Raw genomic sequence first — 14,965 nt, 5'->3', positions numbered from 1 at the left:
ATCCATCCACCTGACAAGTGTGGCATATCAAGATAATGATTACCACCATGATCATTACACATGTGCACCTTGTGCTGGGGACAATAAAACACCAATCTAAAATGTGCAGTTTTGACACACAACACCATGCCACAGATTCCGCAAGTTTTGAGGGTGCGTGAAATTGGCATGCTGACTGCAGGAATGTCCACCAGAGCTGTTACCAGAGAATTTAATGTTAATTTCTCTACTATAACGTTGTTGTAGAGAATTTGGCAGTAACCAGCCTGACAACCGCAGACCAACGTGACAACCGCAGACGCCAGCCCAGGACCTCCACATCCGGCTTCTTTTGTGGGGAAAAACTAATTCTGATTGACTGGGCCTGGCTCCCCAATCTGTGAGCCTGGCTCCCAACTGGGTGGGCCTACTGTATGCTCTCCCAGGCCCACCCATGGCTGAGCCTCTACCCAGTCATGTGAAATCCATAGATTAGGGCCTAATGAATTTATTTCAATTGACTGATTTCCTTATATGAACTGTAACTCAGTAAAATTGTTGAAATTGTTGCATGTTGCGTTTATATTTTTGTTCCGTATATTTTAGCAGTACCATCACACTATCCAATAGATTGGGTCTGAGTCTGCAGCAATATCTACAGTTGAAGTCGGAAGTTTCCATACACTTAGGTTGGAGTCATTAAAACTCGTTTTTCAACCACTCCACAAATTTCTCGTTAACAAACTATAGTTTTGGCAACTCGGTTTTGTGCATGACACAAGTACTTTTTCCAACAATTGTTTAAAGACAGATTATTTTACTTATAATTCACTGTATCACAATTCCAGTGGGTCAGAAGTTTAGATACACTAAGTTGACTGTACCTTTAAACAGCTTGGAAAATTCCAGAAAATGATGTCATGGCTTTAGAAGCTTCTGATAGGCTAATTGACATCATTTGAGTCAATTGGAGGTGTACCTGTGGATGTATTTCAAGGCCTTCCTTCAAACTCAGTACCTCTTTGCTTGACATCATGGGAAAATCTAAAGAAATCAGCCAAGACCTCAGAAAAAAAAATTGTAGACCACAAGTCTGGTTCATCCTTGGGAGCAATTTCCAAACGCCTGAAGGTACCACGTTCATCTGTACAAACAATAGTACGCAAGTATAAACACCATGTGACCACACAGCCATTAGAACGTGTCTCCATCCTGAACGGTTTACCTCCTAGAGATGAACGTACTTTGGTGCGAAAAGTGCAAATCAATCCCAGAACAACAGCAAAGGACCTTGTGAAGATGCTGGAGGTTACACCAGCTCTGTCAGGAAAAATGGGCCAAAATACACCCAACTTATTGTGGGAAGCTTGTGGAAGGCTACCCGAAACGTTTGACCCAAGTTAAACAATTTAACGGCAATGCTACCAAATACTAATTGAGTGTATGTAAACTTCTGACCCACTGGGAAAGTGATGAAAGAAATAAAAGCTGAAATAATTAATTCTCTCTACTATTATTCTGACATTTCACATTCTTAAAATAAAGTGGTGATCCTAACTGACCTAACACAGGGAATTTTTACTAGGATTAAATGTCAGGCATTGTGAAAAACTGAGTTTAAATGTATTTGGCTGACGTGTATGTAAACTTCCGACTTCAACTGTATCTACAATAAATAACCACCTACAATACCTTGAAGAATTATTATTGTCCTTCAAAGTCATGGTCAAAAAGACAGTTATTGGTTTCACATCAGACTGTAGATTATTTCAAAAGCACACAAACACAAAACCCCAGTACTGTCTGTTTCCCTGTGAATAAAAACATGTTCTCCTCTGTTGACCTCCAAGCATACTGGGTTCTAGGAGAGTCAACTGTAAGACTGGAATATCAATGCTGTCAGTCATACACAGCCTCTTCATCAAACGTTAGGGCAGTTTAAACAGAAGTATTAAAAAGGTGCACTACGCAGAAATCGCTCCACCATTTCCTGGTTGCTAAAATTCTAATAGTTTGCCTAATTTCAGTTTATGTAACAAAATAAGCAAGTATAGTGTAGAGAATCATTGTACAATCTAAACCGCTGTGAAATATATACTGCTCAAAAAAATAAAGGGAACACTTAAACAACACATCCTAGATCTGAATGAAAGAAATAATCTTATTAAATACTTTTTTCTTTACATAGTTGAATGTGCTGACAACAAAATCACACAAAAATAATCAATGGAAATCCAATTTATCAACCCATGGAGGTCTGGATTTGGAGTCACACTCAAAATTAAAGTGGAAAACCACACTACAGGCTGATCCAACTTTGATGTAATGTCCTTAAAACAAGTCAAAATGAGGCTCAGTAGTGTGTGTGGCCTCCACGTGCCTGTATGACCCTACAACGCCTGGGCATGCTCCTGATGAGGTGGCGGATGGTCTCCTGAGGGATCTCCTCCCAGGCCTGGATTAAAGCATCCGCCAACTCCTGGACAGTCTGTGGTGCAACGTGGCGTTGGTGGATGGAGCGAGACATGATGTCCCAGATGTGCTCAATTGGATTCAGGTCTGGGGAACAGGCGGGCCAGTCCATAGCATCAATGCCTTCCTCTTGCAGGAACTGCTGACACACTCCAGCCACATGAGGTCTAGCATTGTCTTGCATTAGGAGGAACCCAGGGCCAACCGCACAAGCATATGGTCTCACAAGGGGTCTGAGGATCTCATCTCGGTACCTAATGGCAGTCAGGCTACCTCTGGCGAGCACATGGAGGGCTGTGCGGCCCCCCCCAAAGAAATGCCACCCCACACCATGACTGACCCACCGCCAAACCGGTCATGCTGGAGGATGTTGCAGGCAGCAGAACGTTCTCCACGGCGTCTCCAGACTCTGTCACGTCTGTCACATGTGCTCAGTGTGAACCTGCTTCATCTGTGAAGAGCACAGGGCGCCAGTGGCGAATTTGCCAATCTTGGTGTTCTCTGGCAAATGCCAAACGTCCTGCACGGTGTTGGGCTGTAAGCACAACCCCCACCTGTGGATGTCGGGCCCTCATACCACCCTCATGGAGTCTGTTTCTGACCGTTTGAGCAGACACATGCACATTTGTGGCCTGCTGGAGGTCATTTTGCAGAGCTCTGGCAGTGCTTCTCCTGCTCCTCCTTGCACAAAGGCGGAGGTACCGGTCCTGCTGCTGGGTTGTTGCCCTCCTACGGCCTCCTCCACGTCTCCTGATGTACTGGCCTGTCTCCTGGTAGCGCCTCCATGCTCTGGACACTACGCTGACAGACACAGCAAACCTTCTTGCCACAGCTCGCATTGATGTGCCATCCTGGATGAGCTGCACTACCTGAGCCACTTGTGTGGGTTGTAGACTCCGTCTCATGCTACCACTAGAGTGAAAGCACTGCCAGCATTCAAAGTGACCAAAACATCAGCCAGGAAGCATAGGAACTGAGAAGTGGTCAGTGGTCCCCACCTGCAGAACCACTCCTTTATTGGGGGTGTCTTGCTAATTGCCTATAATTTCCACCTGTTGTCTATTCCATTTGCACAATAGCATGTGAAATTTATTGTCAATCAGTGTTGCTTCCTAAGTGGACAGTTTGATTTCACAGAAGTGTGATTGACTTGGAGTTACATTGTGTTGTGTAAGTGTTCCCTTTATTTTTTTGAGCAGTGTATTTTCCATAACCAAAAATATTGTATGTTCAGCTGTTTAAAACTGGTGTACAAAGCCGAAAGTACTTGCTTGTACTAAGAATGACAGATCTAGAACTAACGTTTCTATGTGAATTTGGTCATGGTCGCCCAAAAAGTTACATATTGCAGCTTTAAGGCATTATCAGTGATATATTCATGGCATACAGTAGAGAATTGGTACATAGGTTAAAGGTTGTGAATCTCTCAACCTCCACCCGTGCTCCAGTGGACCGCTGGTCCTCACCACCCTTATCCCACACTCACAGCCTTCCTCTCGGGTGTGCCGCCTGGGGACGTTCTTGACAGACGCTTCTCACGGTTCGTCAGCTTGCTGTTGGGCCCCCTCAGAGCTTTCTTCAGCTCATTGATACTGGCCTGGTGCTTCAATAAGACATCCTCCGACTTATCCAAAAACTGTATTGAATAAAAGGGGATAGATAATGATAATTAGAGAGGATTGGGAGAGAAGGAGAGAGAAATATACATTCATTTGACATCTATATCAATTACCACTGTAGTAATCACACTGTCACTCAATTCAATTGCATTATGACTTGATATGCATGGACGAGCGGAACGTGATCTGAAATAATACATCAAAGTGACATTAATATTGCAGGCAGCACACAAGAAAAGACACAATGACTTAAACTAATGTGTCTTAATACTTAGTGATTCAGCACATGCATCAAGTGCATTGTTTGTGGGCTGTTATCGCATTGCTATTCTGTTCAGTAGTCTGTCTATTAATGAACATGGCATTTGGGATGCTATTAAAACCCACGGAAATTAAATTATCTAACTTTTTGGATTGTTTATTAAAATGAAACAAACACAAAATTAAAACAACTGAATGCCCTAATAAATCATCTTAGTGACTAGCTAGCTAGTCTACTGTTGCCTAATATTCATTTTCATTGACTGTACCTGCCTATCAATTGAAGGCTGACTTAAGTGAATGCTGTTAATTCATATGAAGGCTGGTTGCATCTCCATGCAACAATAGGGCCATCACATTAATGCTACAGGCACCTAGAGAGGAAATGGAGCTTCAGTGCACTTTCTCCCCTAGTCCTAGTCATACATTGCAGTGTTCCATGATGTTCAATACTCTGCAAATAGTATCATGAGATTTTGGTAGAGACCACTTGTTCAGTTGAGTGGGTCATGAAGCACTGGGACAGAACCAGGGTTGAAATCAATTCCATCTGAATTCCAGTCAATTACAGAACTGATTTTAACTGCTGAAGAAATGTCAATGTCCAATTGAATAGACCTGGAACAGACTCCAACTCTGGATAGATCATCAGCACAATGAGCTGTACCTCCTTGTGTCGAGGGGTTGTCTCCTGGTCCAACTGAGAGGGCGGAGTTGGGGCAGGAGCAGGGACAGGGGCATGTGGAGCGGGGTAAGGGGAGCGGGGGAGGATGCAGAGACAGAGAGGAAGAGCAGAGATGGTGAGTCAAGGAGGTCAGGCAGGCAGACAGATGCAGGACTGAGCAACCCGGACAGGACACAAGACAGCAGCAGCAGTAGACACAAACACACAGAAGCACAAACAAGGAACTCACACATACACAACCATGCAGGCTGACTTAAGATGTTCACATTGAATTGCCTGTTAAATCCTTGTAGTTAGGCTCTTGTTCTGATAGTTGAATGATCATTGGGGAACTTTGTCAGGTCTATTTGATTTGAGCACCACCTCATGCTAACTAAAAATACAGCTCTACCAAAACCGTAGTTCATTCTAGAAGGAAATAAAATATTGCATTACCAGCAGAAAATGAAGGCTTTGCAGCTTCAATGTAATACTTTGGGCGCAAACAAATATAACACGGTGCAGAAGATGACTCACTGTCGGCCAATCACTGCTAGTTTAACAGGAATATGCAGGATTACTAAACAACAAGACAGGTAGGCAAAGAACAATCTCACTGACCGACAGACAGACTAACAGAGAGACAGACAGGGCACAAGACACCAAATACCTCCTGTATATTGTCAAGTGGGGACCCAGCATCCTCCTTTAGTCAGCGAGGGTTAAAGAGAGAGAGCATGTTAGTGAATGACAGGGAGAGAAAGCAAGAAAGAACAGCAGCAGGAGAGGTTAAGTTGGCTTGACATTATGAGAGAGAAGTGAAGGTTCGATACAACAGTTAGTGGGGATAGTGAGCCATAACGGTTAGCCTATGAGCCAAAGAGTGGCAGAGAGGGAGCAGAGTTAGTTCTGACAAATCTTTAGCTTTTTAAACCCCAGCAGGGAACGTCACAGCGACCCGAAAAGTTCCAGCGGTACACTCCAGCACCCTTGCAGTCACTACCATCTTCACTGAGACATACAGATCCACCCTGACAAAAACATGATCTCCACACGAGCAGTGTGACTCTCTAAGCTTCCATACAGATGCAGGATCCTAATTTGATCACCCTGTTACAGGAGAACTTTCCTGCATTGCAAGTCGGGACAAGTAGGCTGAGCCTGGGTCAACAGATCTGTTTGTGCTTTATCCAACTCCTATGTCATGTAGTCTAAGGAATGTTAGAGGAATTGGCTAAAACATATAGATCTGTCAACCATGCGAGGTTGGGCCATTTACCCTCTGAACCAGATATGACAACCGCGGTATCATAAATCATCTACCCTATCAACCCTTCCTCCCATTCACCTAACAGTACCTTGATCTCCTTCTTCTTGCTGGGGGTGGTGACACCCGCCTCCTCTTGGTCCTGGTCTTCCTCAGGATCCCGTTCCTCATCCTGATCCTCCTCATGGTCCTCTTGGTCCTGCTCCAGACTGGGTGGTTCCAGTTCAGTCTCCTGTTCGTCCCCAGAGGGGCTGTGGAGGTGGGGGTGTTCACTGACGCAGTGCCGGGACAGACCATCCTGGTTCTCACACATGGCCGACACTGGCCGGGAGAACTCTGCTGGTTAGACAAAGGCACAGTGGGACAGTTTTTTTTTACAGGGGAACAATCCAGCACTAGATATACATACATAGCCGCATCTAAAAAATATCCCATAGCCACTGATATTTCATAATATAATTCACTTTGCATAATTGTCACTTGTGTGAGTAGCCTTTGAGTAACACAACCATGGTATCTACCTCCATCCAGACTGCGGGACAGCAGGTACCTCTTGCTGGTGGATCGTTCAAAGTGTGGCGCGGGCCTGTCTATAAGGGCACTGGCCTGCCGGGTCTGGGCCTGTGTTCGCCCACTGTAGCGGAACTTCGAGCCCATCACCAGGAAGCCCTTAGGAGGAGGCTCTGGAGACACTAACCTGGAGGTGTTATAGTCCACAGACAGAGAGGAATTCATCAGCCCTAATTCTGGAGACTTTAACCTGGAGAATCAAGATTCAGGAACATCTTCATTGTCTGATTGTGTGGCATTTTGGTTGCAACGTTATAAAAACAACAAGGGTTAACTTAAAAATACTGGTGAAAGAGAAATTCACCATCCTTGCTTCACAGCAATACTATTAAGAGAAATACCAGATATAAGTATGAGAGTAATTACTGAATGTAGTAAACGGCTTTGTAAAATGCTGAGAGCACTGGACTTGTGTTAGAGCAACAGGACCTGCTTGAAAACATTGCTCTATACAGTGGTTCCTAAACTCGGTCCAGTTTTAAACGTACTCTTCAAAGTTGTAATAGTAGAATGCACAAGGTGTAATTTCAAAATTGGGTAGTGCATCATCAGTTCCTCTTGTCATATCAGTCAGAGCTATTTATAACTTGTCAGAAATGTCCAGATCAACTAACCCATGTCAGTTAGGTTTTTTTTTGCACATAGTTTTTCAGACTTTCAGTTCCTCAGATATTACATGAATACATAGAAATGGCAAAATGTATAGAATTACGAGAAAATTTGCTTAAAACGGCAAACTTTTCCATGCAACCCATGACAAAATGTGTAGTATTGCAGGAAATAAGAATTTAAACCTGCAAAATTCTCTCCACCAACAAGAGGGCTGTGAACAGTTTGCATCATGAACAGTGCTTGTGCCCATAGAAAAAGACGTGGCGCATGAGCGTGCGCAGGATGTTCCCAAATGCTAGAAGTGGGGCTCCTAGTGAAAAAGTTTAGGACCCTTGCTCTATACTTTATTTGTTATTTAACTAGGCAAGTCAGTTAAGAACAAATTCTTATTTTCAATGACAGCCTACCGGGGAACAGTCGTTTTACTACCTTGTTCAGGGGCAGAACAACAGATTATTACCTTGTCAGCTCAGGGATTCGATCCAGCAACCTTTTGGTTACTGGCCCAACGCTCTAACCACTAGGCTACATGGTTGCTTATTCCCCTTACAGTGAATTCCTCAAAACCTGAGGCAGCACAGGCAGAGAAACACAAGTCATAACATGAAGACGAAGACACAAAACAGAGAAGGAAACACCGAGCCTCAGTGTAGTGCTGGCTGCTGTGGAACAAAAAGCCTGCTGTGGATGATGCCTACAGGGAGAGAGAGCCCTGATCAAAGCTGTGCTCTAATCACTCCTGAGCTTCCCCGGCCAGTGAGACAGCAGGTGCTGGAAGCGGCTGGGGAAAAAGCTATAGAGAGATGGGAACACGATTGAAGCGAGTGGTGTTTGGTTATATTTGGCTGCCTAAAGATCAAGAGGACTTAAGGAGAAATGGCTTGCATGGGGTAACGTAACAGAGGTACAAGAGGGCTACAAGGGAGGGGATTTAGATACCTGAAGTTGCTCTTACCTGAAGAAGGTGTGGTGCTCGATGCAGACCTTCCATAGTCTCTTAGCCGCCCGGTGGTTGGGAAGCTTGAAGCCAATAGTGCTCTCAAACTGCTCGTACTGGTTCGCGAGAGAGAGGGAGAGGGAGAGGGAGAGGGGAAGTCCGAAAGGAAGGGAAGGAGGGAAGAGAGAGAGGAGCAGGTATGTGTGTATGAAGAAGAGACTGCCGTTTTGTATGACATGATACATTCTTAAAAAACAACTTTGTAATGTATCATCACTTTATTTCCTATTCCAAACGGTCACAATTTGAAGTTCATGCTTTTCAGATAGATTCGCTGAATCGGCCTGCTTGTCACTCAGGAGATGAAACAAGCTCTAAACAAACAGACACAGTGTGAAACTGTTCACTTCTGTAAACCCACAGACACCTGTTCCAAAGCCAAATGACTGACAAGCAAGGTTAAAACTCCCAAGTATGTACACTAGTAATCTGTTCTCCCTGAAATTCCAGCCCTGCAACCACCAGACAGATTCCTGCGCTGAGCCAAGCAAATGGCTAAGAAATGACCATTTTCAAACAGTGGAGACAAACATGAGGGTAGCATTTCAATTTTCATGATTATATTTATACTTTTCATCCCTCTATTCTGGGTGCTGCTGCAGCTGCACTGGCAGTGTTAAAGGCTCTCTTTATCCTGCTCTTCCACAGGCTCACTGTGGGCCTCTGTCACTTTAGCAGCCCTGGCCAGACAGCCTGTCACAATGGGCTGAGCTTCTGGGCTGGGGCTGAGCTCACCAGGCTGCAGAGGTTGAGGCTGCAGTGCAGCAAGAACTGAATAGAGACTGGGCGAGAAAGGCACGCTATAGATTCTAAGCCTGTGGAGCAGCAAAATTAGGGGGACCTAAATATTTTCCAGCTCTCTGGAAAACCACACATCCGTTTCCTCACAATCTTTAGCAGGACGCATTTCCAGTTATAACAGAAATGATGGGGTGCATACTGCATAAATGTTAATGTCTCATGTTCATTTTGAAAGGGGCTAAGACTTCATCTACACCCAGAGGAGAATCCTTTGAAGAGCCCTTGTTGGTTCCAGGTAGAACCCTTTTAGTTCCAAGTAGAACCGTTTTGTGTTCCATGTAGAACTCTTTCTAACTGGAACCTAAAAGGGTTCTCTATGGGTACAGCCAAAGAACCCTTTAGGAACCTTTTTTTCTAAGAATGTACAGAGAAGCCACTAACTTGGTTCAGCTTACCTCTCCAGGCCGGATCTTGATGTAGAAGTTGCTCCTCTTGTAGGAGATCTTAAGGATCTTTGGCCAGGCGAAGCGGTTGATCCTCAGGCGGTCGCGGTAGATCAGGAGCCCGTTGGCACACACGCCCAGCATGATGTCAATCCCTTCTGAATCCTGGAGCAGCCAAAGACCAAATAAATAATCCTGCACAGTCACATAGAAACTTAGACTCACAAAATGTCTTATGTAACAGCATACCTTGGCATGATGAAGGTCCACCCCATACATGGATAGCTTCTTAGCATTTTCCAGGAAGTTGATTTCTGCGTCAGCTGGAGTCATACCCCTGAAACCAAAAATGGGAGAACGGGAGAACCAATTGAATACTCAAAATGATAAGAATGATATTTTCAATCCCATGTCTCTCCCTCCACCTTTCTACCATAACTCCTTGGCCAAGAGCCAAGCCAGGGGCCATGCCAGGAAAGGGATGGGGGAGACCCTGAGACTTGGGAAGTATCGACAGTGTTGGCAAGGCCTCCATGTAGACAGCCATGACAGACCAGGGCAATGTGGTGGCATTTGTCAACATATGTATGGTATGTTGTTGGACACGGTCTGCGCAAAGGTTCATCAGCAGGCTCCAATGGTTCCATATGAATGGGAGATGGAGATATAACTCAAATGGATTTACTACAAAAATGCAACTGAACTAAACCTAACTGGGCCTAGAGGTTTCTCTGACCATGTGACCTGGCCAGGAAAACCTACAAGACCCTAGTCATGGCCCTATCATTATCTGGTATTCAGATTATACTCTTGGACATAACCATAACTCCTACCTGTAGTTACGATGGAGCTCCATGACCCTCTCCTCCAGCTCTCGCGTCTGATTGGGTGCGAAGCGGAAGTCGCTGACGTAGTCGGGGCCATGGTCGTCGGTGTCATAGTCTCCCAGCTCGGCCTGTACGGCGTAGGAACCCAGCAGGGCGTGGGTCACGAAGGAACAGGGCAGACGACCTGACAACATGTCATCTGTCAGCTGCAGACACAGGTAGTACCTGTGAAGGAGAAGGAGACGTTAAAAAAGGCCTGGCCAAAGCTCCAACAAGAATGTTGAGAAGATAATCCATAACAGTCAGTGGAATTCCAAATGTAGCTAATCCTTCTAAGTAGAGTGGGATTTGGAACTCTTTGACAGCTGTGAAATATGCACTGAAATTATTACAACTGTACAAAGTCTTTCAACACAAACTTTTGTTATTTGACAGTGATATTTTAATGTGCAAACTGACACTGTAAGTATGAGAGACTGCATGCTGCGAGCTTATACAGTGCATTCGGAAAGTATTCAGAATCCTTCACTTTTTCCACATTTTGTTATGTTACAGCCTTATTCTAAAATGGATTAAATAAATGTTTTCCTCAATCTAAACACAATACCCCATTATGATAAAGCAAAAACAGTTTTTAGAAAAAAACGGAAATACCTTACTTACATAAGTATTCAAACCCTGTGCTATGAGATTCGAGCTCAGGTGCATCCTGTTTTCATTAATCGTCCTTGAGATGTTTCTACAACTTGATTGGAGTCCACCTGTGGTAAATTCAATTGATTGGACAGTTGACAGTGCATGTCAGAGGAAAAACCAAGCCATGAGGCCGAAGGAATTGTCCGTTGAGCTCCGAAACAGGATTTTGTTGAGGCACAGATCTAGGGAAGGGTACCAAAACATTTCTGCAGCATTGAAGGTCCTGAAGAACACAGTGGCATCCATCGTTCTTAAATGGAAGAAGTTTGGAACCACCAAGACTCTTCCTAGAGCTGGCCGCCCGGCCAAACTGAGCAATCGGGGGAGTAGGGCCTTGGTCAGGGAGGTGACCAAGAACATTTACATTACATTTACATTTAAGTCATTTAGCAGACACTCTTATCCAGAGCGACTTACAAATTGGTGCATTCACCTTATGATATCCAGTGGAACAACCACTTTACAATAGTGCATCTAAATCTTTTAAGGGGGGGGGGTTAGAAGGATTACTTTATCCTATCCTAGGTATTCCTTAAAGAGGTGGGGTTTCAGGTGTCTCCGGAAGGTGGTGATTGACTCCGCTGTCCTGGCGTCGTGAGGGAGCTTGTTCCACCATTGGGGTGCCAGAGCAGCGAACAGTTTTGACTGGGCTGAGCGGGAACTGTGCTTCCTCAGAGGTAGGGGGGCCAGCAGGCCAGAGGTGGATGAACGCAGTGCCCTTGTTTGGGTGTAGGGCCTGATCAGAGCCTGAAGGTATGGAGGTGCCGTTCCCTTCACAGCTCCATGGTGAAGCTTCATTCACAACCCGATGGTCACTCTGACAGAGCTCCAGAGTTCCTCTGTGGAGATAGGAGAACCTTCCAGAAGGACAACCATCTCTGCAGCACTCCACCAATCAGGCCTTTATGGTAAAGTGGTCAGACGGAAGCCACTCCTCAGTAAAAGGCACATGACAGCGCACTTGGAATTTGCCAAAAGGCCCCTAAAGGACTCTCAGACCATGAGAAACAAGATTCTTTGGTCTGATGAAACCAAGATTGAACTCTTTGGCCTGAATGCCAAGCATCACGTCTGGAGGAAACAAGGCACCGCTAATCACCTGGCCAATACCATCCCTACAGTGAAGCATGGTGGTGGCAGCATCATGCTGTGGGGATGTTTTTCAGCGGTAGGGACTGGGAGACTAGTCAGGATCGAGGTAAAGATGAACGGAGCAAATTGCAAAGAGATCCTTGACGAAAACCTGCTCCAGAGCACTTAGGACCTCAGACTAGGGTGAAGGTTCACCTTCCAACAGGACAAAGACCTAAAGCAAACAGCCAAGACAATGCAGGAGTGGCTTCGGGACAAGTCTCTGAATGTCCTTGAGTGGGCCAGCCAGAGTCCGGGCTTGAATCCGATTGAACATCTCTGGAGAGACCTGAAAATAGCTGTGCAGCGACGCTCCCCATCCAACCTGACAGAGCTTGAGAGGATCTGCAGAGAAGAATGGGATAAACTCCCCAAACACAGGTGTGCCAAGCTTGTAGTGTCATACCCAAGAAGGCTCGAGGCTGTAATCAAAAGGTGCTTCAACAAAGCACTGAGTAAAGGGTCTGAATACTTATGTAAATGTGATATTTCAGTTTTTATTTTTGCAAAATAAAAAAAACAGTTTTTTCTTTGTCATTATGGGATATTGTGTGTAGATTCATGAGAAAAAACAACAATTGAATCCATTTTAGAATAAGGCTGTAACGTAACAAAATGTGAAAAGGTGAAGGGGTCTGAATACTTTCCGAATGCACTAATATATATATATATATATATTAGTGCATTCGGAAAGTATTCAGATTCAATATATATATATATATATATATATATATATGTGTGTGTGTGTATACTTTATATAGGGCCCTATTAAATCTGTATTATTAGTAGCCTGAATCCGTTTTTTCCCAAACTCCTGACCCAAGTAAAACAATTTAAAGGCAATGCTACCAAATACTAATTGAGTGTATGTAAACTCCTGACCCAGTGGGAATGTGATGAAAGAAATAAAAGTTGAAATAAATAATTCTCTCTACTATTAGTCTGACATTTCACATTTCACAGGGAATTTGACAGGGAATTTGTGAAAACTGAGTTTAAACGTATTTGGCTAAGGTGTATGTAAACTTCCGACTTCAACTGTATCAAGCCATGGCCACGTGAATCACTGTTTGTAGGAGCAAACCATTTTGGTGAATGGAGTGGTGTACCTAATGATCTGAGTTTTTATACAGTGTGAAAATGATATGGGTGCCTCTTCATGCTGCCCTGCTGGACCACAGTACCTGGTGATGTCCTCTGTGAGCTGGGAGGGGTCTGGAGGGTAGAACTTGACAGAGAAGGCAAAGTGCCAAGGAGCAGCTGAGGACAGAGAGGAGAGGGGATGAGTTTACTGCCCATGTTGACTGGACATCTATTACTGAGGTGATGTATTTGTATTTATAATGGACCCCCATTAGCAGCAGCTACTATTCCTGGGGTCCAGCAAAATTAAGGCAGTTATACCATTTTAAAAACATTACAATACATTCACAACAGATTGCACAACACATTAAGTGTGTGCCCTCAGGCCCCTACTCTACTACTACATATCTACAACACAAAACCCATGATGTGGAATAGAGTTCCATGTAGTCAAGGCTCTATGTAGTACTGTGCGCCTCCCATAGTATGTACTAGACTTGGGGACTGTGAAGACTCCTTTCTGGTGGCATGTCTTGTGGGGTATGCATGGGTGTCCGAGCTGTGTGCCAGTAGTTCAGACAGGAATTAAACATGTCAATACCTTACAAAAACAAGTAGTGATGAAGTCACTCTCCTCCACTTTGAGCCAGGAGAGATTGACATGCATATTATTAATGTTAGCTCTCTGTGTACGTTCGTGCTGCCCTATTCTGAGCCAATTGTAATTTTCCTAAGTCCCTCTTTGCGGCACCTGACCACACAACTGAACAGTAGTCTAGGTGTGAGAAAGCTAGGGCCTGTAGGACTCGCCTTGTTTATAGTGTTGTTAAGAAGGCAGAGCAGTGCTTTATTATGGACAGACTTCTCCCCATCTTAGCTACTGTTGTATCAATATGTTTTGACCATGACAGTTTACAATCCAGGGTTACGTCAAGCAGTTTAGTCACCTCATCTTGCTAAATTTCCACATTATTTATTACAAGATTTAGTTGAGGTTTAGGGTTTAGTGAATGATTTGTCCCAAATACAATACATTTAGTTTTTTTAATATTTAGCACCAATTTATTCCTTGCCACACATTCTGTGTTGCAGACATTTCAGTCTCTGTAGTAGCTGACATGTAAAGTGTTGAGTCATCGGCATACATAGACACATTGGCTTTACTCAAAGCCAATGGCATGTTGTTAGTTAAGATTGAAAAAGTAAGGGGACTAGACAGCTTCCTTGGGGAATTCCTGATTCTACCTGTGTGTGACCCATGTATGACATAGCCAAATCACCAATAAAAGTGTCCGAGAACATTTAATTACGGCAAAAGGCTACAACAATAGCATAGAAACATGCTTATACTAAACATAAACTCATTATATTGTCTTAAATGGACCTACAGCTTCTCATTCTACTGCATAAGTACTTAGCAGATTCCATTTACAAACAAACAGTATTTGAATAATAACTGTGTTTTCGGTCGCTGTGTGTGGGTGTGATGTGTCTGTGCAATGTGCTGCGTATACTACGTGTGGGCCAAGGATACTCACTGCGCATCTGCTTCTTGATCTCCTTGGAGGGGTCCAACCAATTCTGAAAGACAGACAGAAGAGAG

At 44.2% G+C, this 14,965-nt stretch overlaps 1 protein-coding gene across 12 annotated transcripts in view; it reads right to left on the bottom strand.

Annotated features, from left to right (window-relative positions):
• LOC106582844 (band 4.1-like protein 1) overlaps positions 1-14,965 on the bottom strand; it is a 102,437-nt gene that overhangs the window by 17,666 nt on the left and 69,806 nt on the right. For 6 of the 12 annotated variants that reach the window (XM_014166347.2, XM_014166353.2, XM_014166355.2 and 3 more), the window contains exons 5-14: positions 14,901-14,943; positions 13,464-13,539; positions 10,459-10,677; positions 9,638-9,962; positions 8,400-8,497; positions 6,784-6,959; positions 6,354-6,601; positions 5,666-5,701; positions 4,999-5,031; positions 3,938-4,087 (exon numbers count right to left, since the gene is read on the bottom strand). In XM_014166347.2, the coding sequence (XP_014021822.1) occupies positions 3,938-4,087; positions 4,999-5,031; positions 5,666-5,701; positions 6,354-6,601; positions 6,784-6,959; positions 8,400-8,497; positions 9,638-9,962; positions 10,459-10,677; positions 13,464-13,539; positions 14,901-14,943 (1,404 nt within the window). The remainder of the gene's footprint in view (positions 1-3,937; positions 4,088-4,998; positions 5,032-5,665; positions 5,702-6,353; positions 6,602-6,783; positions 6,960-8,399; positions 8,498-9,637; positions 9,963-10,458; positions 10,678-13,463; positions 13,540-14,900; positions 14,944-14,965) is intronic. The other 6 variants (XM_014166354.2, XM_045705794.1, XM_014166349.2 and 3 more) reach the window with 6 other exon arrangements.

Source organism: Salmo salar, chromosome ssa22, assembly GCF_905237065.1.
Source record: "Salmo salar chromosome ssa22, Ssal_v3.1, whole genome shotgun sequence".
Classification (NCBI taxonomy): Eukaryota; Metazoa; Chordata; class Actinopteri; order Salmoniformes; family Salmonidae; genus Salmo; species Salmo salar.
This window is presented reverse-complemented; position numbering and strand designations above follow the sequence as displayed.